Raw genomic sequence first — 23,762 nt, forward strand, 5'->3', positions numbered from 1 at the left:
GTGAAAGGGAATTACTTTTTACATATAACACAGAAAACTACTTATATAACACAGAGAACCAGAGGACACAGATTTAATGTGATTAGCAGAAGAACCAAAGGCGACATGAGGAAAAACTTTTTTTACGCAGTGAGTGGTTAGGATCTAGAAAGCACTGCCTGAAAGGGTGGTGGAGGCAGACTCAATCGAGGCTTTCAAAAGGGAATTAGATACGTACCCGAGGGGAAAAAATTTGCAGGGCTACAAGGAAAGGGCGGGGGAGTGGGACTAGCTGAAGTGCTCTTGCAGAGAGCCAGCACGGGCTCGACGGGCCAAATGGCCTCCTTCTGTGCTGTGACCATTCCATGATTCTAATTATTTTTTCTCTTGGCAAGACCCCCAACTAGATTCAAATTAGTTAACAAAGAAAGTGGCAGTGAATTAAATTTCCTTTCCATTAAAAATAACTGTTCATCTGCAATCTGGTCTTCTTTTAATCTGCAAATTCCACAAACACATGGATATGCTATTGTTCAAATACAGAAACATTTTTGCCCTTTTGCACCTGCCATACTAAACACTACACATAATACATCATAGATCAGTTCCTTAGAGCAAGGCAGCACAATTAGAGACTGGGTAAATGCAATAATTGGTCTCCTTACCTAAGGGAGGATATACTTGCCATAGAGGGAGTGCAATGAAGGTTCATCAGACTGATTCCTGGGATGGGGGGTTTGTCCTATGAGGACAGATTGAGGAGACTAGGCCTATATTCTCTGGAGTTTAGAAGAATGAGAGGTGATCTCATTGAAACATACAACATTCTTACAGGGCTTGACAGGGTAGATGCAGGGAGGATGTTTCCCCTGGCTGGAGAGTCTAGAACCAGGGGTCACAGTCTCAGGATAAGGGGTCGACCATTTAGGGCTGAGATGATGAGAAATTTCTTCACTCAGAGGGTGGTGAATCTTTGGAATTCTCTACTCCAGAGGGCTGTGGAGGCTCAGTTGTTGAGTATATTCAAGACAGAGATCGATAGATTTTTCAATATTAAGGGAATCAAAGGATATGGGGATAGTTCAGGAAAGTGGAGGTGAGGTAGAAGATCAGCCATGATCTTATTGAATGGCGGAGCAGGCTCAAAAGGCCAAACGGCCTACTCCTGCTCCTAGTTCTTATGTTCTAATAAGAAAAAAAAACAAAAAAAAAAGGAAAATGCATCCACAAAAAAAATACTCCTCCACATTAGAGAATGAAACCAAGAAAAAAATGTTCTAAGCAATCAAAGTCAGAAAAGAGCTTTATAGTACGAGATGAACTCCATATCCTTGCCCCCGCCCACCCACTACATCCCCCTATTTGGCTGCGTTTTAGGATGTCCTGAGGTCGTGAAAGGTGGGATATTAATGTTGCTGGGAGATCTGTATTAACACCAGACAAGTCATAGAGTCATATGGCACAGAAGGAGGCCATTCGGCCCATCGAGTCCTTGCCAGCTCTCTGTAGAGCAATCCAGTCAGTCCCATTCCCCCGCTCTATCCCCGTAGCCCTGCAAGTTTATTTCCCTCAAGTGCCTATCCCGTCTCCCCTTGATAACACTGAGTGTCTCCTCTTCCACCACTTCTATCAGCAGCAAATTCCAGGTCCTCACCACTCGCTGCATAAAAAAGTTTTTCCTCACATCCCCCCTGTATCTCTTGCCCAAAACATTAAATCTGTGTCCCCTAGTCCTTGTACCATCAACTATGGGAACAACCTTTCCCCGTCTAGCCTATCCCCGTCTAGCCTATCCAAACCCGTCATAATCTTGCACACCTCTATCAAATCACCCCTCAACCTCGTTTGCTCTAATGAAAGCAAATCCAGCTTCTCCAACCTGTCCTTGTAGCTAAGACCCCCCCATCCCCGGAATCGTTCTGGTAAATCTCCTCTGCATCCTCTCAAGGGCCTCATACTCCTCCATCTCTTCTTAGGCAGTCCCTCGGAACCGAGGATGACTTGCTTCCACACTAAAAATTAGTTCTCAGGTGACTGATGAGTCCAATGCGGGACCTACAGTCTCCGTCACAGGTGGGGCAAACGGTGGTTGAAGGGGTGGGTGGGGTGCTTGGGTTGACGTGCGCTCCTTCTGCTGTTTGCGCTTGGCTTCCGCTTGCTCCCGGCAAAGCGATTCGAGGTGTTCGGCGCCTTAAACAAACAAGATAGGAGCAGGAGTAGGCCATTCGGCCCCTCGAGTCTGCTCTGCCATTCAATGAGGTCATGGCTGATCATCCAAATTCAGTACCCTGTCCCTGCCTTCTCCCCATATCCCTTGATCCCGTTAGCCTTAAGAAATATATCCAACTCCTTCTTGAATATATTTAATGAACTGGCCTCCACCGCCCTCTGTGGCAGAGAATTCCACAGGTTCACCACTCTCTGGGTGAAGAAATTCCTCATTTCAGTCCTAAATGGCTTACCCCTTATCCTTAGACTATGACCCCAGGTTCTGGACTCCCCGGCCATCGGAAACATCCTTCCTGCATCTAGTCTGTCCAGGCCTGACAGAATTTTATAGGTTTCGATGAGATCCCCTCTCAATCTTCCAAATTCCAGTGAGTATAAGCCCAATCGACACAATCTCTCCTCATACGTCATTCCTGCCATCCCAGGTATCAGCCTAGTGAATCTTCGCTGCACTCCTTCCATGCCAAGAACGTCCTTCCTCAGATAAGGCGACCAAAACTGCACACAATACTCAAGGTGCGGTCTCACCAAGGCCCTGTACAACTGCAGCAAGACATCCTTGTTCCTGTACTCGAACCCTCTTGCTGCGAAGGCCAACATACCATTTGCCTTCTTAACCGCCTGCTGCACCTGCATGCTTACCTTCAGCGACTGGTGTACAAGAACACGCAGGTCTCTTTGCACTTCCCCTTCTCCCAATCTATTGCCATTCAAATAATAGTCTGCCTTCCTGTTTTTGCCACCAAAGTGGATAACCTCACATTTATCCACATTATAGTGCATTTGCCATGTTTCTGCCCAATCACCCAACCTGTCCAAATCGTACTGGAGTTTCACGACATCCTCCTCACAGCATACCCTCTCACCCAGCTTTGTGTCGTCTGCAAATTTGGAGCTATTACATCCAATTCCCTCGTCCGGATCATTAATATATATTGTGAACAGCTGGGGTCCTAGGACCGATCCTTGCCCCACTAGTCACTGCCAACGACCCGTTTATTCCAACTCTTTGCTTTCTATCTGCCAACCAGTTCTCTATCCAAGTCAATACCTTGGCCCCAATCCCATGTGCCTTAATTTTGCACGCTAATCTCTTATGCGGGACCTTATCGAAAGCCTTCTGAAAGTCCAAATACACCACATCCACTGGTTCTCCCTTATCTATTTTACCAGTTACATCCTCAAAAAATTCCAGTAGATTAGTCAAGGACGATTTACCTTTTGTAAATCCATGTTGACTTTGTCCAATCCTGTCACTGCTTTCCAAGTGCTCTGCTATTACATCTTTTATAATGGACTCTAGCATTTTCCCCACTACCGATGTCAGGCTTACCGGTCTATAATTCCCCGCTTTTTCTCTACCACCTTTTTTGAATAGTGGGGTATCATTAGCTACCCTCCAATCAATGGGTACTGTTCCAGAGTCTATCGAGTTCTGGAAGATGACCAGCAATGCAGCTACTATTTCTAGGGCCACTTCCTTAAGTACCCTAGGATGTAGATTATCAGGCCCTGGGGATTTATCGGCCTTCAGTCCCATCAATTTTCCTAACACCATTTCCCTACAAATACTGGTTTCTTTCAGTTCCACCCTTTCATCAAACCCTATGCTCCCCGGCATCTCTGGGAGGTTATTTGTGTCCTCCTTTGTGAAGACAGAACCAAAATATGTATTTAGTTGGTCTGCCATTTCTTTGTTCCCCATTATAAATTCCCCTGATTCTGATTGCAAGGGACCTTCGCTTGACTTCACCAATCTTTTTCTCTTCACATATCTATAAAAGCTTTTACAGTCAGTTTTTATGTTCCTGCAAGCTTACTCTCATATTCTATTTTCCCTTTCTTAATTAATCCCTTTGTCCTCCTTTGTTGAATCCTAAACTGCTCCCAATCCTCAGGATTATTGCTTTTTCTGGCCAATTTATATGCCCTCTCCTTGGATCTTATGCTATCCCTAATTTCCCTTGTTAGCCACGGTTGAGTCACCTTTTTTGTTTTATTTTTATGCCAAACTGGGATGAACAAATTCTGTAGTTCATCCATGCGGTCTTTGAATGTTTGCCATTGCCTATCCACCGTCAACCCTTTGAGTGACATTCCCCAATCAATCCTACCCAACTCGCTCCTCAGACCATCGTAGTTTCCTTTATTTAAATTGAGGATCCTAGTCTCCGAGTCAACTACTTCATTCTCCATCTTAATGAAGAATTCGATCATATTATGATCGCTCCGACCCAAGGGGCCTCGTACAACAAGATTGCTAATTAATCCTTTCTCGTTACATAATACCCAGTCTAAGATGGCCTGATCTCTGGTTGGTTCCTCAACATATTGGTCCAGGAAACCATCCAGTAAACACTCCAGGAATTCCTCCTCCACAGTATTGTTACTAATTTGGCTAGCCCAATCTATATGTAGATTAAAGTCACCCATGATGACTGCTGTGCCCTTATTGCACGCTTCTTTAATTTCCCTTTTAATGTCATCCCCAACCTCCGCCTTACTGTTTGGAGGTCTATATACCACTCCCACTAACGTTTTCTGCCCCATAGTATTTCTCAATTCTACCCATACAGATTTCACATCATCAGAGCTAATATCCTTCCTTACAATTGTGTTAATCCCTTCTTTAACCAGTAATGCTACCCCACCTCCCTTTCCTTTTTGCCTATCTTTCCTGAATATCGAATACCCCTGGATGTTGAGTTCCCAGCCTTGGCCATCCTTGAGCCACGTCTCCGTAATCCCAACCAAATCATGTTCGTTTACCTCTATTTGCGCAGCCAATTCATCCACCTTATTACGAATGCTCCTCGCATTAAGACACAAAGCCTTCAGGCTTGTTTTATTAACGCTCTTAGACCTATTAGAATTATTATTTACTGTGGCCACGTTTGATTTAAACCGTTGATTTCTCTGACTGCCACTTTTGTTTTTCTCCTTCCTATCTTTTGCTTTTATCCTTGTTTCCCTTTCCTCTGTCTCCCTGCTCAGGTTCCCAACCCCCTGCCATTTTAGTTTAAACCCTCCCCCAGAGCACTAGCAAACACTCCCCCTAGCCTTCCCGGATGCTTCTCCTCCACTTTGTGTGGTCTTGGGCCACATCGGTGGGGATGTTGCACTTTTTCCAAGGAGGCTTTGAGGGTGTCCTTGAAGCGTTTCCTCTGCCTACCGAGGGCTCTCTTGCCATGTCGGAGCTCCGAGTAGAGCACTTGTTTTGGGAGTCTCGTATCGGGCATGCGGACGACGTGGCCGTCCATCGGAGCTGATCGAGTGTGGTCAAAACTTCGATGCTGGGGATGTTCGCCTGAGCGAGAACACTGATGTTGGTGCGCCTATGCAGGATCTTGCGGAGGCAGCGTTGGTCGTACCTCTCCAGTGCTTTGAGGTGCCTGCTGTGCATGGTCCATGTCTCTGAAGCATACAGCAGGGCGGGTATCACTGCTGCTCTGTAGACCATGAGTTTGGTGCTGGGTTTGAGGTCCTGTTCTTCAAACACTCTCTTCCTCAGGCGACCGAAGGCTGCACTGGCACACTGAAGGCGGTGTTGGACTTCATCATCGACGTCTGCTCTTGTTGACAGTAGGCTCCCGAGGTATGGAAAGTGGTCCACGTTGTCCAAGGCCTCATCATGGATTTTGATAATCGGGGAGCAGTACTGTGTGGCGGGGGCAGGTTGGTAGAGGATCTTTGTCTTACGGATGTTTAGTGTAAGGCCCATGCTCTCGTATGCTTCGGTGAAGGTGTTGATGATGGTTTGGAGTTCGGCCTCAAGAGTGTGCGCAGACGCAAGCGTCGTCTGCATACTGTAATTCGATGACAGAGGCTGGGACAACCTTGGATCTGGACTGAAGGCGACGGAGGTTGAAAAGTTTCCCGTTTGTTCTGTAGATTAGCTCCACTCCAGCAGGGAGCTTACTGAGGGTGAGATCAGGAAGATCGAGAAGAGCATTGGTGTAATGACACAGCCTTGCTTGACCCCGGTCCGTACGTGAATTGGGTCTGTGGTGGATCAGTTAGTCAGGATCACGGCTTGCATGTCGTCATGAAGCAAGCGGAGGATGGTGACAAACTTTTGAGGGCAGCCAAATTTGAGGAGGACACCCAATAATCTCTCACGGTTGACGGTCTCGAAGGCCTTTGAGGTCAAAGGAGGCCATGTACAGCGGTTGGTGCTGTTCCCTGCATTATTCTTGTAGTTGACGCACGGTGAAGATCATGTCCATTGTGCCGCTTAGTGGGCGGAATCCGCTTTGCGACTCTGGGAGGAGCTCTTCAGCCACTGGGAGAAAGCAGTTGAGGAGGATTCTTGCAATGACTTTCCCTGTGGCAGACAACAGGGAGACTCCTCTGTAATTACCGCAATCAAGACTTGTCACCTTTCTTGAAGATGGTCACGATTACGGAGTCTCTGAGATCCCCTGACATGCTCTCCTCCTTCCAAATAAGAGAAATGAGTTCATGTATTCGCGCCAGTAGTGCTTCTCCGCCATGTTTTAGCGCCTTGGCGGGGATTCCATCTGCTCCTGAGGCCGCCTTGTTCTTCAGTTGTCGGATGGCCTTTTCAACCTCATGCTGGGCTGGGGTTGTGCTGAGGTGGTGGTGGGTAGCATGCTGCAGGATGGAGTTGAGGACACTCTCGTCGAAGACAGAGTCTCGGTTAAAAAGATCTTCTAAGTGCTCCTTCCAGCGGGCACTGACGGCCTCTCTGTTCTTGGCCCGCAGTGGGGTTGGACCTTGGGTGCTTGGGCTGTAGGTGATCTCGACTGCGCTAAAGAATCCACACACGTCCTGGCTGCCGGCTAGCTGCTGGATCTCCTGCGCGTTCTCCACCCACCATCTGTTAAGTCACGAGTTTTTTGTTGGACCTTGGCCTTCAGGCGTCTGTAGAGCTGCTTTCTTGCTCTCGAGTTCTGTTGCGGTTTCCAGATCAGGAATGCCTTGCGCTTGCGGCTTATTAATTCCTGGATCTCCTGGTCGTTCTCATCGAACCAGTCTTGGTGTTTCCTGGTCGAGTGACCGAGCATCTCTTCACAGGTGCTGATTATGGAGGCCTTGAGTGCATACCAGGCGCTGTGGACACTCTGGGCTCGATTTTCATTGGGCCGTTGAGGCAGGATTGGAGGCGTTAAAATCGCGAAATCAGGGGGCACGAACCCATCCCGCCTCCATGCCAGATTCAAAGGAGGCGGATACCCGACCTGTGCTGGGACCCGCCTCCCTGAGGCGGGAAGGGGATTAGTGCCAATTAACTGCCTGTTAACAGGTAGTTAACAGACAGTTTTTAGCCTAATCCCTGTTTTTATCCCTGAAGTGTGGGATTCCCGACGGCTCCAAACCACGCCAAGTTAGTGAGGCGGACCGTCAGGCTGAAGGGCTTGGAGGTTTTTGAGATGTCCGGTGTTCAGGGGAGTGATGTGTGCATGAGTGCAGAGGTAAGTGTGTTTGGTGTGTGCAAAGTGTTTAAATAAGTTTTACATACCTTTACAGCCTTCCTTCCTTCAGGTCTCTGGAGTCCCTCATCTCACCGGAACAGAAAACAGAATGGCCGCGAGCTGTCAAAAGTTGCAGCATTCAGCTTTCTGTTCTGGAGAGATCTCTAAATCAGCCTGAGAGGAAGGAATTAACTTAGTGTACAGATTGTCAGTGTTTGACAGCTTCAAACAGCTGTCAAACGCTGATATTTCATCTGTCAAAAGCTCTTGACAAATGAAATGTCAATCTGTGACATCACCTGTTGCCGGGTGGCCCTTAATTGGCCTGCTGAGCCCGCTGGGCGGGCTCAACAAGGTCAATCAAGTGAAAATCGCGTGGGTTGGCCACAACTCGATGGAGGCAGGACTACAACCCCAAAAGTTGTAGTCCCGCCTCCTACACGCCTCCAGTATCAAAATCCAGCCCTCTGTCTCTGAATCACTGGGAGTTGTCAGGTTGGTTATGAGGCGCAGGCTGAATAGGGCTTTCTTAGCAGGGCATTTGAGTACTCCAGCGTTGATTTTCCTGCGGCATTGTTTCTGTTGCTGCCGCTGTTTTGGGGCAACATTGATGGAGATGACAGAGCAGATTAGGCGGTGGTCTGTCCAACAGTTGTCAGCTCCTGTTATGGCGCGGGTGATGCGGACGTCGTTGCGGTCCCTCGCTCGGACGATGACGTAGTCCAACAGATGCCAGTGCTTGGAGCGAGGTTGTTCCATGAAGCCTTGTTCTTGTCTCTCTGACGGAACAAGGTGTTGGTTATGACAAGGCCATATTCTAAGCATTTCGTCAGGAGGAGTGTACCATTGGAGTTGGCTTTCCCTGCCCCCCCCCCCCTCTGCCGATCACACCTCCCCAGGTGTCTGTGTCCTTTCCAACTCTGGCGTTAAAGTGTCAAGGAGGATCAGCTTGTTGCCCGTTGGGACTCGGGACAGGGATTGTTCAAGGCTGCAGTAGAATTCCTCTTTGGTCTAGTCTGTGGCTTCCAGTGTTGGGGCATACGCACTGATGACCGTAGCGCACTGGTTCCGGGCTAGGGTGAGCCGTAGAGTCATGAGGCATTTGCTTATTCCACAAGGGGAGTCTCCGAGACGTTCAACTAGCTCATTTTTTATGGCGAAGCCTACCCGATGGAGGCGACGTTCTTCTTCAGGTTTGCCTTTCCAGAAGAAGATGGAACCACTGCCTTGCTCCTTGAGCTGGCCTTCCCCTGCCCGCCGGGTCTCGCTTAGGGCGGCGATGTCTATGTCGAAACGTCTGAGCTCCTGGGCAACGATAGCAGTACAGCGTTCCGGCCTAACCAGCGCTTTATAAAGGTTCAGCATTACTTCACTACTTTTGTGCTCAATACCTCTATTTATGAAGCCCAAGGTCCCATATGCTTTGCTAACCACTCTCTCAATATGTCCTGCCACCTTCAGGGACCTATGCACATTAACTCCCAGGTCCCTCTGTCCCTGCACACTCTTTAAAACTGTGCCATTAAGTGTATATTGCCTCTCCCTGTTCCTTCTGCTAAAATGCATCACCTCACACTTCTGTGTATTAAATTCCATCTGCCACTTGTCTGCCCATTTTGCTAGCCTTACTATGTCCTGTTGCAATCGATTGGTATAATCCTCACTGTTTGCCACACCCCCAAGTTTGGTGTCATCGGCAAATTTAGAAATTCTTCTCTGTATTCCAATATCCAGGACATTTATAAATATCAAAAAAAGCAGTGGCAGTGCTTGGAGCGAGTGGCACTGACCCTTGGGGAACACCACTGTCTACCATCCTCCAGTCTGTGCTTAAGCCAATTCCTTATCCAAGCTGCCACTGACCCACCTATTCCATGAGCCTCAATGTAGACAACATCCATTGCATTGCCTTCATCAATCCTCTCTGTTACTTCATCAAAAAATTCAATTAGATTAGTCAAACACAATCTGCCTTTTACAAATCCATGTTGGCTCTCCTCCCTAGAGGAGGAGTTTGTCAAATATTGCTTCTTGTGTACCACTCCAGCTTGACAATGAATATCATTTAGATCTCCCTGTGAACCATCTGGACTCGTGGGCCGGAATTTTCTCAAGGGAGGCGGGTTGGAAACACGAGAGGCCAGGTTTCCCTCAGGCCCTGCCAACGTTAACGGCAGGGCCTGATTTGAATGTGAGGCCTCGGATTCCTGTCCGTAGTCAGCCAGATTGAGAGGGGTCAGTCCGGGGGAGGGATCGCGGGTTCGGCATGGTTGGGGGGTGGGGGTGGGGGGGTGGGGGGGGTCGGTCGTCTGGAGGATCAGCAGGGGGGTCAGGGATCGGGAGGGGGTTGGAGGATCAGCAGTGGATCGGGGATTGGGGTGGGGGCCGGCGGGTAATCGGAGGGATCAGGAGTCAGGGGGGCGGGAGTGGGGAGGCCTCATGGTGAGGATCGGAAGCCCGGGGGCGGGAGGCAGGCCTGGAAAGGTGATCGGCGGCCTCGTGGCAGGGTCTCCGATCATGGGCCACGGGTTAGGCAGGGTCTCTGGATTGAGGAGGTGGGTATAAAGCCACTTACCTCCTGGATGCAGCAGTCCCCGTCTCAGTTTAACGGACGGGTTTCATGTATCGTGTGGATACCGCCCCCTGGGAGCGGGTTGGTCGCCCACTCTCCATCCCGCCTCCATTAAAACCAGAAGTGGGCTGGTTGGAGGCAGGTTCAGGTCGGGAATCCCATATTTAACAATTTCACTGCACCCACGCACCAAACCCACCCGTTGTTTAGGGGAAAATTCTGGCCATGATGGCAGAATGATCCTTTGATTTGAGACCAGCAAGGAGATCGTTCCTCGTGCCTTTCAGAAGATCGAAAAGGTGGATGTGGATGCATTTGCAAGATGACAGTATCCAGTTCACATAACAAGGAGTTTCATTATCATGGCCTCCTGGGTTAAGTTATCATATGTTTGGATATTGGGCAGTAAAGGTAAAGTCCTGATCATAAGGGATGCGAGATATGCTTATGGAGCTACTGGAGATGCTAAACCCAAAGGAATACTAAGGAAGACCCAAACTTTATAACAAGGGACACTGCAACCATGCACTTTCCAGTATGGGTCGGTAGACAGAGCTCAGGAGCAGAAATCTGGCTGATTTTTATCCCCCTTACTAATCCATGCATGCTGAGAACAGTTGTAGCACCCATACTACTATTCCCAGCTGAGACCTGTAGCACCCATACTACTATTCCCAGCTGAGACCTGTAGCACCCGTACTACTATTCCCAGCTGAGACCTGTAGCACCCATACTACTATTCCCAGCCGAGACCTGTAGCACCCATACTACTATTCCCAGCTGAGACCTGTAGCACCCATACTACTATTCCCAGCCGAGACCTGTAGCACCCATACTACTATTCCCAGCTGAGACCTGTAGCACCCATACTACTATTCCCAGCTGAGACCTATAGCACCCGTACTACTATTCCCAGCTGAGATAAGTTAAGTCAACGCAGCGCTGTCCTTTTGGCTGCAGCTGTTTATCACTACTCTTAATGCAAGAGAGTGGGAATTCTTTATCACCTCTTTGGGGGAAGTTATGTGGCAGCAATGCTGGAAACTAAATAGTTTTTTGACTTGAGGACAATCAACTGTTTTTATTTACCTGCTATAATCTGTAAGCTTATTTCAAAGTTGTTCAATAATATATTACAGCTGAAAGGACAGTAGATTGAACAGAGTAATATTACATTAATTAGATTAAATCTACTTTAGTCGTTGCGGCGCGCATGGACGCAGCGGCTTTGTCTCTCCCGAGACTGAGCGTTTTCACCCTCCTTCTGAGTCTCTTCTGGACTCTGCTGATACGGGAATTGAGGGCAGACCTACCGTACAGCCGGCAGACGCTCCTAGACATCGGGGCCGACTGCGTGCGGCTCACACTCGGCGACATCGATCTGCCTCCCGACATCGCCCGACCCCCAGGACCAGCGTGGCGTCCTTCCCCAGCCGGAAGTTGGCGCAGACCGCGCAGGGAACGCAAGCAGAAGCAGGGTAAGAGGGCCAGTATCCAAAACAGGCTGAAGAGGGCCCCACACAAACCCTCCCTCCCAAGTATTTTCCTGGCCGACGTCAGGTCACTAGAAAACAAAATGGATGAGATCAAACTGGATCTCTCCACACAGAAAAGGACAAAGGAATGCTGCGCCATGATCTTCACAGAGACCTGGCTGAACAACGGCATCCCTGACACCACCATCCAACTAGAAGGACGCACAGTCTTCCGCGCCGACAGAACTGCAGACTCCGGTAAGAGCAAGGGAGGCGGTTTGTGCATTTACACTAACAATGCCTGGTGCACTAACACGGACATAATCGATAGATCCTGCTCGGCTGATTTGGAATTCCTCATGGTAAGGTGCAGACCCTTCTACCTGCCTCGGGAATTCACGGCTGTTATCATCACTGCGGTCTACATCCCACCACACGCTAATGCCAAACTAGCACTGAAGGACCTCTACAGGGCCATCAGCGAACAACAAACTGCGCACCCAGACGGAGCTTTTATCGTCGCGGGGGACTTCAATCACATAAACCTAAAAACTGTACTACCGAAATTCCACCAGAATGTTTCCTGCCCCACAAGAGGGGAGAACACTCTGGATCAAGTCTACACGAGCATTGTAGACGCTTATAAGGCCATTCCCTGCCCCCACCTTGGGAAGTCTGACCACCTCTCCCTGTTTCTAGCCCCGGCATACAAACCGCTCATCAAAAGAGGGAGAACATCAGTGAGAGCAGTGAAAGTATGGCCAGAGGGGGCAGTATCGGAGCTTCAGGATTGCTTCGAACGCACTGATTGGGGCATGTTTGCCCATAATGACATCGAGGAATACGCATCCACAGTGCTATTCTACATTAACAGCTGCGTCGAGGTCGTCACGACCCATAAAAATATCAGGGCATACCCCAACCAGAAACCCTGGATGAACGGAGAGGTCCGCTCACTGTTGAAAGCACGCGACGCAGCATTTAAATCTGGCGACGCGGCGGCTTACAGTGCAGCTAGGACCAACCTAAAAAAGGGAGTCAGGACTGCCAAAAGGAAACAGACACTGCGGATAGAGGATCATTTCCACAACAACTCGGACCCCCGGCGCATGTGGCAAGGCATCCAGTCCATCACTGACTACAAGGGCAAAAACACCAGCCCCCCGGTTAGCGATGCCTCCCTTCCGGAGGAGCTTAACAACTTCTACGCTCGCTTCGACAGGGACAACAGGGAGCCGGCTACCAAAGCCTTGCCACCCCCGGAAGACCAGGTGCTCACTCTGTTGCCCTCCGACGTAAGGGGTGTTCTACGCGGAGTGAACACACGAAAGGCTGCTGGACCAGATAGCATCCCTGGACGGGTACTCAAGGAATGTGCTGATCAGCTGGCTGATGTCTTCACCGCCATCTTCAATCTGTCATTGGCCCAGGCAGTAGTCCCTACATGCTTCAAGACCGCTACCATTATTCCTGTGCCAAAACAAACGGCTGTGACGTGTCTGAACGACTATCGACCTGTCGCACTCACACCCATCATAATGAAGTGTTTCGAGAGACTGGTCCTGGCTCACATCAAAGCCAGTGTTCCCGCCTCTCTTGGCCAACACCAGTTTGCCTATCGTGCAAACAGATCAACGGAGGATGCAATCACAACTGCTCTACACTCGGCACTGAATCACTTAGATGGTAAGGAGACCTACATCAGAATGCTGTTCACAGACTACAGCTCAGCATTCAACACGATCGTCCCCAACAAGCTGGCCACCAAACTCCAAACTCTTGGCCTGAACACTTCCCTCTGCAACTGGACCCTGGACTTCCTAACAAACAGACCCCAGTCTGTCAAATTAGGTAACCACACCTCCCCATCCCTGACCCTGAACACGGGGGCCCCACAAGGATGTGTGCTGAGCCCCCTCCTCTACTCCCTCTTCACCCACGACTGTGTGGCTGTTCATGGTTCCAACACCATCATCGAGTTTGCGGATGATACCACGGTAGTAGGCCAGATCACCAACAACGATGAGTCAGCCTACAGGGAGGAGGTCCAGCATCTCGTGAAGTGGTGCGCCGATAACAACCTGGCCCTTAACATCAAGAAAACCAAAGAAATCATTGTGGACTTCAGGAAGTCTAAAGGCAGAAGTCACACCCCCATCCACATCAATGGGGCTGTGGTGGAAAGGGTGGACAGCTTTAAGTTCCTCGGAGTCCACATCACGGAAGACCTCTCCTGGTCCCTCAATACCTCCTCTCTGGTGAAGAAGGCCCAGCAGCGCCTATATTTCCTAAGGAGGCTGAAGGGATGTAACCGGTCACCCCTGATCCTCTCTAACTTTTACCGCTGCACAATAGAGAGCATCTTGACAAACTGTATCACAGTATGGTATGGCAGCTGTAGCTACTATGACCAGAAAGCCCTGCAGCGGGTAGTCAAAACTGCCCAACGCATCACCGGCACCCGGCTACCGACCATAGAGCACATATACCAGAAACGCTTTTTACGGAGGTCACGGTCCATCATCAAAGACCCTACCCACCCCAGCCACAGTCTGTTTGCCCTCCTGCCATCTGGGAGACGCTACAGATGCATTCGCACCCGTACGACCAGATTTAGGAACAGCTTCTTTCCCAGGGCTGTCATCCTACTGAACTCCACAAAGAAACTCTAAAGCCTGCACATCTGCCAATGCACTTTATTAACCAAACCCGAAACGTCAACTCAAATTTCTCTCCACGGATGTTGCCTGACTTGCTGAGTTTTTCCAGCATTTTCTGTTGTTATTTCGGATTTCCAACATCTGCAGTATTTTGCTATCGCACTTTATTATGGTTATGTTTATGTTAATGTATTACAAGCCAAATGTATGTTGAATGTTTAAATGTCTTAATCTAAATGTACACTCTCGGGAGCCGCAAGCCTACATTTCGTTGTACTGCACTTGTGCACTAACAATGACAATAAAAAGTTGATTTGATTTGATTTGAAAATAATATTTTGATAAACTGGGAGCTGCACTAATGCCTGCAATAAACAGCTAGTTCAACACAGCTTCAGAATTTTTTTGATTTGTTTATTATAACTCTATGACTCTATAACAAGAAGCTATTAAAAAGGCTGTACTAACCGAATCCCCTCTCCTTTCCCCCATAGCACAGAAAACATTACAGCAATAATGAACTTGTAAACGTGTGTTGGTGCAGCACAAATGCTCAGTAATACAGAGCGGTGAGGGATGCAGATCAAAACCCAATTCTATTTGGGTGGTGCCAAGTGGATGCTGCAGTGTTGTCCACAGAGGGAGGAAAGAAAGAAAAAAAAGAACTTGCATTTATGTAGTGCCTTTGATGACCTCAGGATGCCTCAAAGTGCTTTACAGCCAATTATGCACTTTTTTGAAGTGTAGTCACTGTTGTAATGTGGGAAATGCAGCAGATAATTTACACACAGCAAGCTCCAACAAATAGCAATGTGATAATGACCAGATTCTCTTTCAGTGATGTTGGTTGAGGGACAAATATTGGCCAGGGAGAGAGATGTGACGAGATGCCCCCTGTCTCCTCCTGACTGTCAATTACAGGTGCCAGTCTGGGTGCAGCTATGGGATAGTCCGCTTAGCTATGAGCTCTCAGGATAGGGGATTAATAAGCAAAAATGTCAGAAAAAAAGAATACATACTCAGAAAATAACCGCATTGAAAATAGAAAGCATTTTCGGAAAAATTGTGCATTTATTAGAAGCTGATATCCAATTGAGCACTTGCCTTTGACTACACCAAAACAAGGGCTTCTTTGTTAAAAGTACCTACAGAAGCATTCTCTTTGATGTGCTGCTGTATTTATACAGTCTTGTTTGTCACCTTACCATCCGTGGCTTGGAGACTGTAGACCAACCCGAGGCCCAGATAGCCCTTGGTAAGAAATTCACCAGCTTTTTCCTCCATGGTTGTTACAGTCATGCAAAATCGCTCCCCTTCTTCAAGCTGCAAATAAACAGAATATACTCATCACAAAGATAGGTGATATGTTACACAGTTCATCTAGTGCTGGAAAGTTAATTTTTTTTTCAAGATTCTACTCTCACAGTTGAGGCGCTATGCCATGAAGAGTGAATAAGGAGCTATGCCATGAAGAGAGAGTAAGGAGCTATGCCATGGAGAGTGAGTAAGGAGCTATGCCATGAAGAGTGAGTAAGGAGCTATGCCATGAAGAGTGAGTAAGGAGCTATGCTATGAAGAGTAATTAAGGAGCTATGCCATGAAGTGTGAGTAAGGAGCTATGCTATGAAGAGTAAGTAAGGAACTCTGCCATGATGAGTGAGTAACGAGCTATGCCATGAAGAGAGAGTAAGGAGCTATGCCATGAAGAGTGAGTAAGGAGCTATGCCATGAAGAGTGAGTAAGGAGCTATGCCATGAAGAGTGAGTAAGGAGCTATGCCATGAAGAGTAAGGAGCTGTGCCATGAAGAGTGAGTAAGGAGCTGTGCCATGAAGATTGAGTAAGGTGCTGTGCCATGGAGAGTGAGTCATAAAACTGAATTAGTTTTCCATGAATAAACAAAAATTTTGCAGAGACAAGGTCTTTAAACTGCTGAGAAGTTGGCTAATGTAGATGTCGCAAAAAGAGAGTATTTTTGTCCGTAGTTTATGGCTCCTCTCTTTGTACTAGTTTACTTAGCTTTAAAAAAAATTGTTTTAAGAAAGATGGCTCAAAATGGCTTCTGCAACTGCATGCTGGGAAATGTGCTTATATTCTTCTGGCACTGCCTGAAGCTCATCAGTAAAAAGCCAGTGAAGCCAATATTGTTGATTACCTGCAGGCATACGCATTTGAGAAAACAATCAACTAAATGACGGAAACAACTGACATGTTTCACCAAGCTATTAAGTAACGTCACAATCTAAACAGATGGCAATTGTCGGCAACGGCTGGGCATTGTTCAAAGGACCTTGAACTGACTGTTTTATCTGTTTAACCTTTCATGAACTGGTTCAAAGCTACTGTGTTATTTGAACTGCCTTGGGCAGCTGGCTGTAACTGCTGCCACAGTACACAACTACCTGCGAATAAACCTGTTTGCACATTTAGTCTGGTACAAAGTGCTGATGTTACTCATTCTCTGAGTTGACAAGGCTGAACAGTAGAAATCCAATATGTAGAAACAATAAACAAATCTACTGTTGAGCCAGAACACACTATCCCAGGTTACCTTTTGCTCAAGATCGCTCTGTCGACACAGAGTTAAGCGTGCTTGTCTATGCGAGCTAACTTTTGTGCTGGGTACGGAAAAGTGCTTGAAGAGAGCGCAAATAGTAGCAGAAGCTATCAATTTAAATATGACTACAAATACAGAATTAGTTTGGACTAAAATGCAGCTAATTCTGCATAAAAATGAAACTAGAGAGAAAATTGTATTACTGATTGGAATAAAACCATCAAAATGCCCAGTTAGAGTTCGTAGCAGGCCAGCACCAGTAGCTTCCAAGGACTTTTGCTACATTTCACTATTCTATTAAAAGATGAATTCACATAAAATAACCTGTGGCTTGAATGTAAAATGTCTGTTTACGACATCAATCACTTGCACCTGCTACTCATTACTAATTCAAATATCAGCTTTTTTATCCTTCATCTCATTGTGTTGTAGATTAGTCAGCATTACATTTATTTTGTTCTCTCTTTACCTTGTTCAAAACTGAGCCAAGTTCAATGGCAAAAATCCCTCTTTTTATTCTCCCATCAGGGCTCCTGGTCTCCTTAGGTTGCATACCACCTGCAACCAAGAGAGCAGGAAGGTGGACAACCTGCCCCGGGTGGACAATCCTGCATTTTCTATGTATGGGGGGCTTGCATTTTTGTGCAGTCATATGTAGCCCACTCACTTTGTGAGGTGTATCTGCTCCCCAGCTCCAAAAGGTTGCATATCCTTGCTCTGGAGAAGAAAGCTGCAGATTGACTCAGTTTCTATAGCAACCCTTGGTACCAGAACAGGTGCACTAAATCTACAAAACTCACTGTATCACCCCCTAGGGAGCCTGGAGACATATAATGGGGCACCTTAATACTTATATATTTTTTGATTTTATTCAAAAACCCTCCTGTAGGTACTGAACACAAACTGGGAAGCCTGATGATTTTAAATTCAAATTCCCCCTCCTGAAAGTGCTGACTCCCCGCCAGTACCTTGCCCAGGTGTCAATCCTTCGTGTACTAGCCCAGAAAGCAAGCGTCACCAGGCTACCCCGATCCTGACCCCACAAATGGCCACTTTACAGCAGCATTCACTGGATAACTATCCGAAGAAATTATTCCAGATAAGGCAGAACAGTTTGTGTGGAGCGCCCGAGATCATATCATTCAGGGGAAATTGAACTACCCTACTGGGATGGGTTACACCGGAGGTTTTTCATTTCAGTCGCAATGCAGTCAACTTGGGATTCGCAAGTAAGGATTTCCTGGAAAATACACGATGCAGCATTGCATTGACAAGGGTGCTTTTCAGTACATTCACTGCAAAAGAGAATCTGCTGCTGTATCAATGCTGTCGCACCATGCCTCAAACGCTGCAGCTCAACTGTAAAAGAAGATTTAGCAATAAAAGCAGTAAATGCACATCAGGGTGATCAGCAGCTGTGCAAGATGGGTTAACGTTTCAGATGGAGCCCTTCACCATAACTGACAGAGTCATGCTGAACGCATTCTTTTATAAAAATCGAAGGAGAGGGGAGAACAACAGAAAGAGATCAAAGGTTAAAATATGTTAACTATTTTTATATAATTGAAATTGACTTTTACCTCTTGTTCTCTTCCCCTCCCTCCTTTGTTTAGAATTAATTAATCCTAATAAAGGGATTTCTTCACCTTGACTACACCAGCTCTGAAAACAGGCCCTGCCCAAAATATCGGCCTATTTTTCTCTTTCAGATGCTAAACAACCTGCTGTGTACTTCCCCCCCCATTTGCTGGTTTTATTTCTGACTTCCAGCATTTACACTTTTACATTCAGTGCTGAGTGGGCGAGAACGGCGCCAAAAAAAATAATAATCGCAAGTACAGAGCTCCTGGTTCGCTTTTACTGTTTTTAGGGAGCCAAGATGATTTGAAGCTTTTAAATGAACATTGGAAACAACAGTTTTTTTTAATAAAAATCTGTATTTTTAAGTGTAAAAGTAGGGGAAAAAACCCCACAATTATTCTGGCACATTCAGACTGTCTGCTCTCTGAGCAAGAGCCAGGGTGCGATGAGATCACTGATGATATAAAGCCCGACTGCTCCATGAAAAGAAATTAGGTCTTCGAAGCCAAAGCAGCAGCATTCCTCTCCTCCCCCAAAATAATGAATGCCAAGCTGCAGTTTAGTAATCATACTGGCAGCATTTATTACCACTTCTCTTCCATCTTAGACATTATTAAAAACAGGTATTTTATTCTGGTAATTAATCTCCTTTAATCTGCCAACAGTTTCTAGAAGCTCTTTTAAACAAAACCCTCAATTAAGGTGTTTGTTTAGATGTAAAACTGAGAAGTCAGCACAAGCTGCTTTCCTCATGGGGAAAACAGCAAAATGCTTCCTGACGGAGGAGCTTCCAAGAACAAAGAATGGGTAATGGGCAAAACCACACTGGCTGCGTGTATTTGCAACACCAAAGGTCTGATTGATCCCCTTGGATGACGAGACCAGGTTTCTGATCAGTCCCCTTGGAAGACAAGACACACCCAGCAGTTTGTCTGGAATGTGTAATTTGATCCTGCCTGCCTGACTAATCAAGATCTTTGCAATGTGTAATTTGATCCATTCATTGTGACAGCCAGGCTCCAGACACAGCTCACAGTGTTAACACTACTGCTTTCAGAGAACAGGCAGGGGTCACCCTCCTGGGTTAGGACCTTCTCCCCCCCCACCCCCTCAAATAAATTCCTAATATTCTCCCCCCGAACCCCCCCCCACCATTTTTTTTTAGTTACAGCATGGAAGGAGGCCATTTCGGCCCATCATTTCCGCGCCGGCCAACAAAGAGCTAGCCAGCCGAATCCCACTTTCCAGCTCTTGGTCTGTAGCCCTGCAGGTTAGAGCATCCCAAGTGCACATCCAAGTACTTTTTAAATGTGGTTAGGGTTACTGCCTCTACCACCCTTTCAAGCAGTGAGTTCCAGACCCCCACAACCCTCTGGGTGAAGAAATTTCCCCTCAAATCCCCTCTAAACCTTCCCCCAATTACTTTAAATCTGTGCCCCTTGGTTTTTGACCCCTCTGCTAAGGGAAATAGGTCCTTTCTATCCACTTTATCTATGCCCCTCATAATTTTATACACCTCAATAAGGTCTCCCCTCAGCCTCCTCTGTTCCAAGGAAAACAGACCCAGCCTATCCAGTCTTTCCTCATAGCTAAGATTCTCTACTCCCAGCAACATCCTTGTAAATCTCCTTTGTACCCTCTCTCGTGCAATCACATCTTTCCTGTAATGTGGTGACCAGAACTGCACGCAGTACTCTAGCTGAGGCCTAACTAGTGTTTTATACAGTTGAAGCAAAACCCCCCTGCTCTTGTATTCTATGCCACGGCTAATAAAGGTAAGCATTCCGTATGCCTTCTTAACCACCTTATCTACTTGGCCTGCTACCTTCAGGGATCTGTGGACATGCACTCCAAGGTCCCTTTGTTCCTCGACACTACTCAGTGTCCTACCATTTAATGTGTATTCCCTTTCCTTGTTAGCCCTCCCCAAATGCATTACCTCACACTTCTCCGGATTAAATTCCATTTGGCCACTGTTCTGCCCACCTGACCAATTTATTGATATCTTCCTGCAGTCAACAGCTTCCTTCTTCAGTATCAACCACACAGCCGATTTTAGTATCATCTGCAAACTTGTTAATCATACCCCCTATATTCAAGTCAAGATCGTTGATATATACCACAAAAAGCAAGGGACCTAGTACTGAGCCCTGCAGAACCCCACTGGAAACAGCCTTCCAGTCACAAAAACACCCATCAATCATTACCCTCTGCTTCCTGTCTCCGAGCCAGTTTTGAATCCAACTTGACACTTTGCCCTGGATCCCATGGGCTTTTAACTTCGTGGCCAGTCTGCCATGTGGAACCTTATCAAAAGCCTTGCTAAAGTCCATATACACTACATCAAACGCACTACCCTCATCTACCCTCCTTGTTACCTCCTCCAAAAATTCAATCAAGTTTGTCAGGCACGACCTTCCCTTAACAAAACCATGCTGACTATCCTTGATTAATCCGTGTCTTTCTAAATGAAGATTTATCCTGTCCTTCAGAATTCTTTCCAATAATTTTCCCACCACCGAGGTTAGGCTGACTGGCCTGTAATTACTTGGTCTATCCTTTTCTCCCTTTTTAAACAAGGGTACCAAATTAGCAGTCCTCCAGTACCACACCTGAAGCCAGAGAGGATTGAAAAATGGTCAGGGTCTCTGCTATTTCCTCTTTTGCTTCGCTTAACAGCCTGGGATACATTTCATCCGGGCCTGGGGATTTATCCACTTTTAAAGCTGCTAAACCCCTTAATACTTCCTCTCTCACTATGTTTATTTCATCTAACATTTCACACTCCTCCTCCTCCCGATAGCAATGTCTGCATCGTCCTTCTCCTTTGTGAAAACAGACGCAAAGTATTCATTAAGAACCCTACCGACGTCTCCCGCCTCCACACACAGATAACCCTCATGTAGCAGTCGGCGCAGACCCCATGGATTTTTAGATTATGAACATATACCCTTATTAAAAACTGGACAGGCTGTTTGGGGGGGGGGGGGGGGGGGAGGCTGTGGAAAAACACTCAAGCTGAAGGTGGCTGATGTAACCAGGTTGCATTCGTATGGTAACGGACTACCCTTGGGAACAATGGCTCAAGAGGCCCACTCCCAAGTCATGAATAACGAGGCTGGCGACTCATTGTTTCTGAAGAAGATGAGCTCGTTAAGTTAAATCGGCTGGGAGATCAAAACGAGATCTAAACCATCCAAACCTGGGAGGAGGCCTGGAAACCATTTCCCTGAGGCCATGTGTCCATTAAAACCACAGACAGCGGTCTGTGTATTGGCGGGGGGGTATATTAGAGAACCGTTTTGAATAGCTCTCTCTCTCTCTCCTGCCCTCCCCACAACGGTACGACAAGAGGAGCTGAGCCTTGCTCTTCCAACCGAGACGGGCTTGGACTCGCATACCGCAAGGCCGGTACGGAACCAGGTAGCTGAGATGTACGGGAGGAAGCTGCAAGCAAGATCAAGGGCAATCTAGGTGAGCATTGCCAAGCCTACACACCCACAAGGTCACTTAGCTGTGCGAGGGGATGCCTGTATGTTCCTACCAAACCAGAGGGGGTTTAGCGTTGGAAGGGTCCTGTGATAGTTTAGTTCATGGGAGGGTGTGTTTCACAGAATCACAGAATCACAGAAACCCCACAGTGCAGATAGAGGCCATTTCGGCCCATCGAGCCTGCACCGACACACATCCCACCCGATCCCCGTAACCCCCACACCAACACACATCCCACCCGATCCCCGTAACCCCACGTATTTAATCCCCCTAACACTAAGGGTCAATTTATCATAGCCAATCAACCTAACCCGCACATCTTTGGACTGTGGGAGGAAACCGGAGCACCCGGCGGAAACCCACGCAAACACGGGGAGAATATTCTATGCCTCGGCTAATAAAGGAAAGTATTCCATATGCCTTTTTAACTACTTTATCAACCTGTCCTGCTACCTTTAAGGATCCGTGGACAGACACTCCAAGGTTCCTCTGTTCTTCCCATTAATTGTGTATTCCCTTGCCTTGTTGCCCCTCCCCAAATGCATTACCTCACACTTTTCTGGATTGAATTCCAGTTGCCATTTTTCTGCCCAACTGACCAGTTCATCGATATCTTCCTGCAGTCTAAAGCTTTCCTCCTCACTGTCAACCACACGGCCAATTTTTGTATCATCTGCAAATTTCTTTATCGTGCCCCCTACATTTAAGTCTAAATCATTAATATATACTACAAAAAGTAAGGGACCGAGTACTGAGCCCTGTGGAACCCCACATAAAACAGCCTTCCAGTCGGAAAATCTCCCCTCAACCATTATCCTTTGCTTCCTGTCACTGAGCCAATTTTGGATCCAATTTGTCACTCTCCCTTGGATCCCATGGGCTTTTACTTTTTTGATCAGCCTGTCATGTGGGACCTTGTCAAAAGTCTTGCTAAAATCCATGTAGACTACATCAAACGCACTGCCCTCATCGACCCTCCTTGTTACCTCCTCAAAGAATTCAATCAAGTTAGTCAGACACGACCTTCCCTTAACAAAACCATGCTGACTGACCTTGATTAATCTGCTTCTTTCTAAATGAAGCTTTATACTGTCCCTCAGAATTAATTCCAGTAATTTGCCCACCATCAAGGTTAAACTAACTGGCTTGTAATTGCTCAGTTTATCCCTTCCTCCCCTTTTAAACAATGGTACAACGTTAGCAGTTCTCTAATCCTTGGCACCACTCTTGTAGCCAGGGAGGATTGGATAATGATGGTCAGAGCCTCCACAATTTCCTCCTTTGCTTCTTTTAATAGCCTCGGTTATATTTCATCCGGCCCTGCCGATTTACCTACTTTCAAGGATGCTAAACCCCTTAATACTTCCTCTCTTACTCTGTTTATCCCATCCAATATTTCACTATCTTCCTCCTTAACTTCAACGTCGGCATCGTCCCCCTCTTTCGTGAATACAGCTGCAAAGTATTCATTAAGTATCTTACCCACATCCTTCATCTCCACAAATAGATCACCATTTTGGTCCCTGATAGGCCTTTCCTGAGTTATCCTCTTGCTCTTCATGTAATTATAAAAGATCTTTGGGTTTTCTTTGCTTCTACTTCCCAGTATCTTTCATGTCCTCTTTTTGCTTTCCTAATTTCCTTCTTAATTTCACCCTTACACTTTCTATACTCTTCTAGGCTTTCTGCAGTATTGAGCTCACGATATCTGATATAGGCTTCCCTTTTCTGCCTTATCTTACCCTGTATGCACCTTGTCATCCAGGGGGCTCTAAATTTGGCAG

At 47.0% G+C, this 23,762-nt stretch overlaps 1 protein-coding gene across 1 annotated transcript in view; it reads right to left on the bottom strand.

The window, feature by feature from the left end:
- Nucleotides 1-23,762, bottom strand: part of LOC147121052 (tetratricopeptide repeat protein 7A-like) — a 408,967-nt gene that overhangs the window by 185,284 nt on the left and 199,921 nt on the right. The window contains exon 12 of the mRNA XM_085980379.1: nucleotides 15,556-15,673. Coding sequence (XP_085836505.1) covers nucleotides 15,556-15,673 — 118 coding nt within the window. The remainder of the gene's footprint in view (nucleotides 1-15,555; nucleotides 15,674-23,762) is intronic.

This window comes from Somniosus microcephalus, chromosome 3 (assembly GCF_052327205.1).
Source record: "Somniosus microcephalus isolate GS21.2 chromosome 3, FLI_Smic_1.0, whole genome shotgun sequence".
Lineage (NCBI taxonomy): Eukaryota > Metazoa > Chordata > Chondrichthyes > Squaliformes > Somniosidae > Somniosus > Somniosus microcephalus.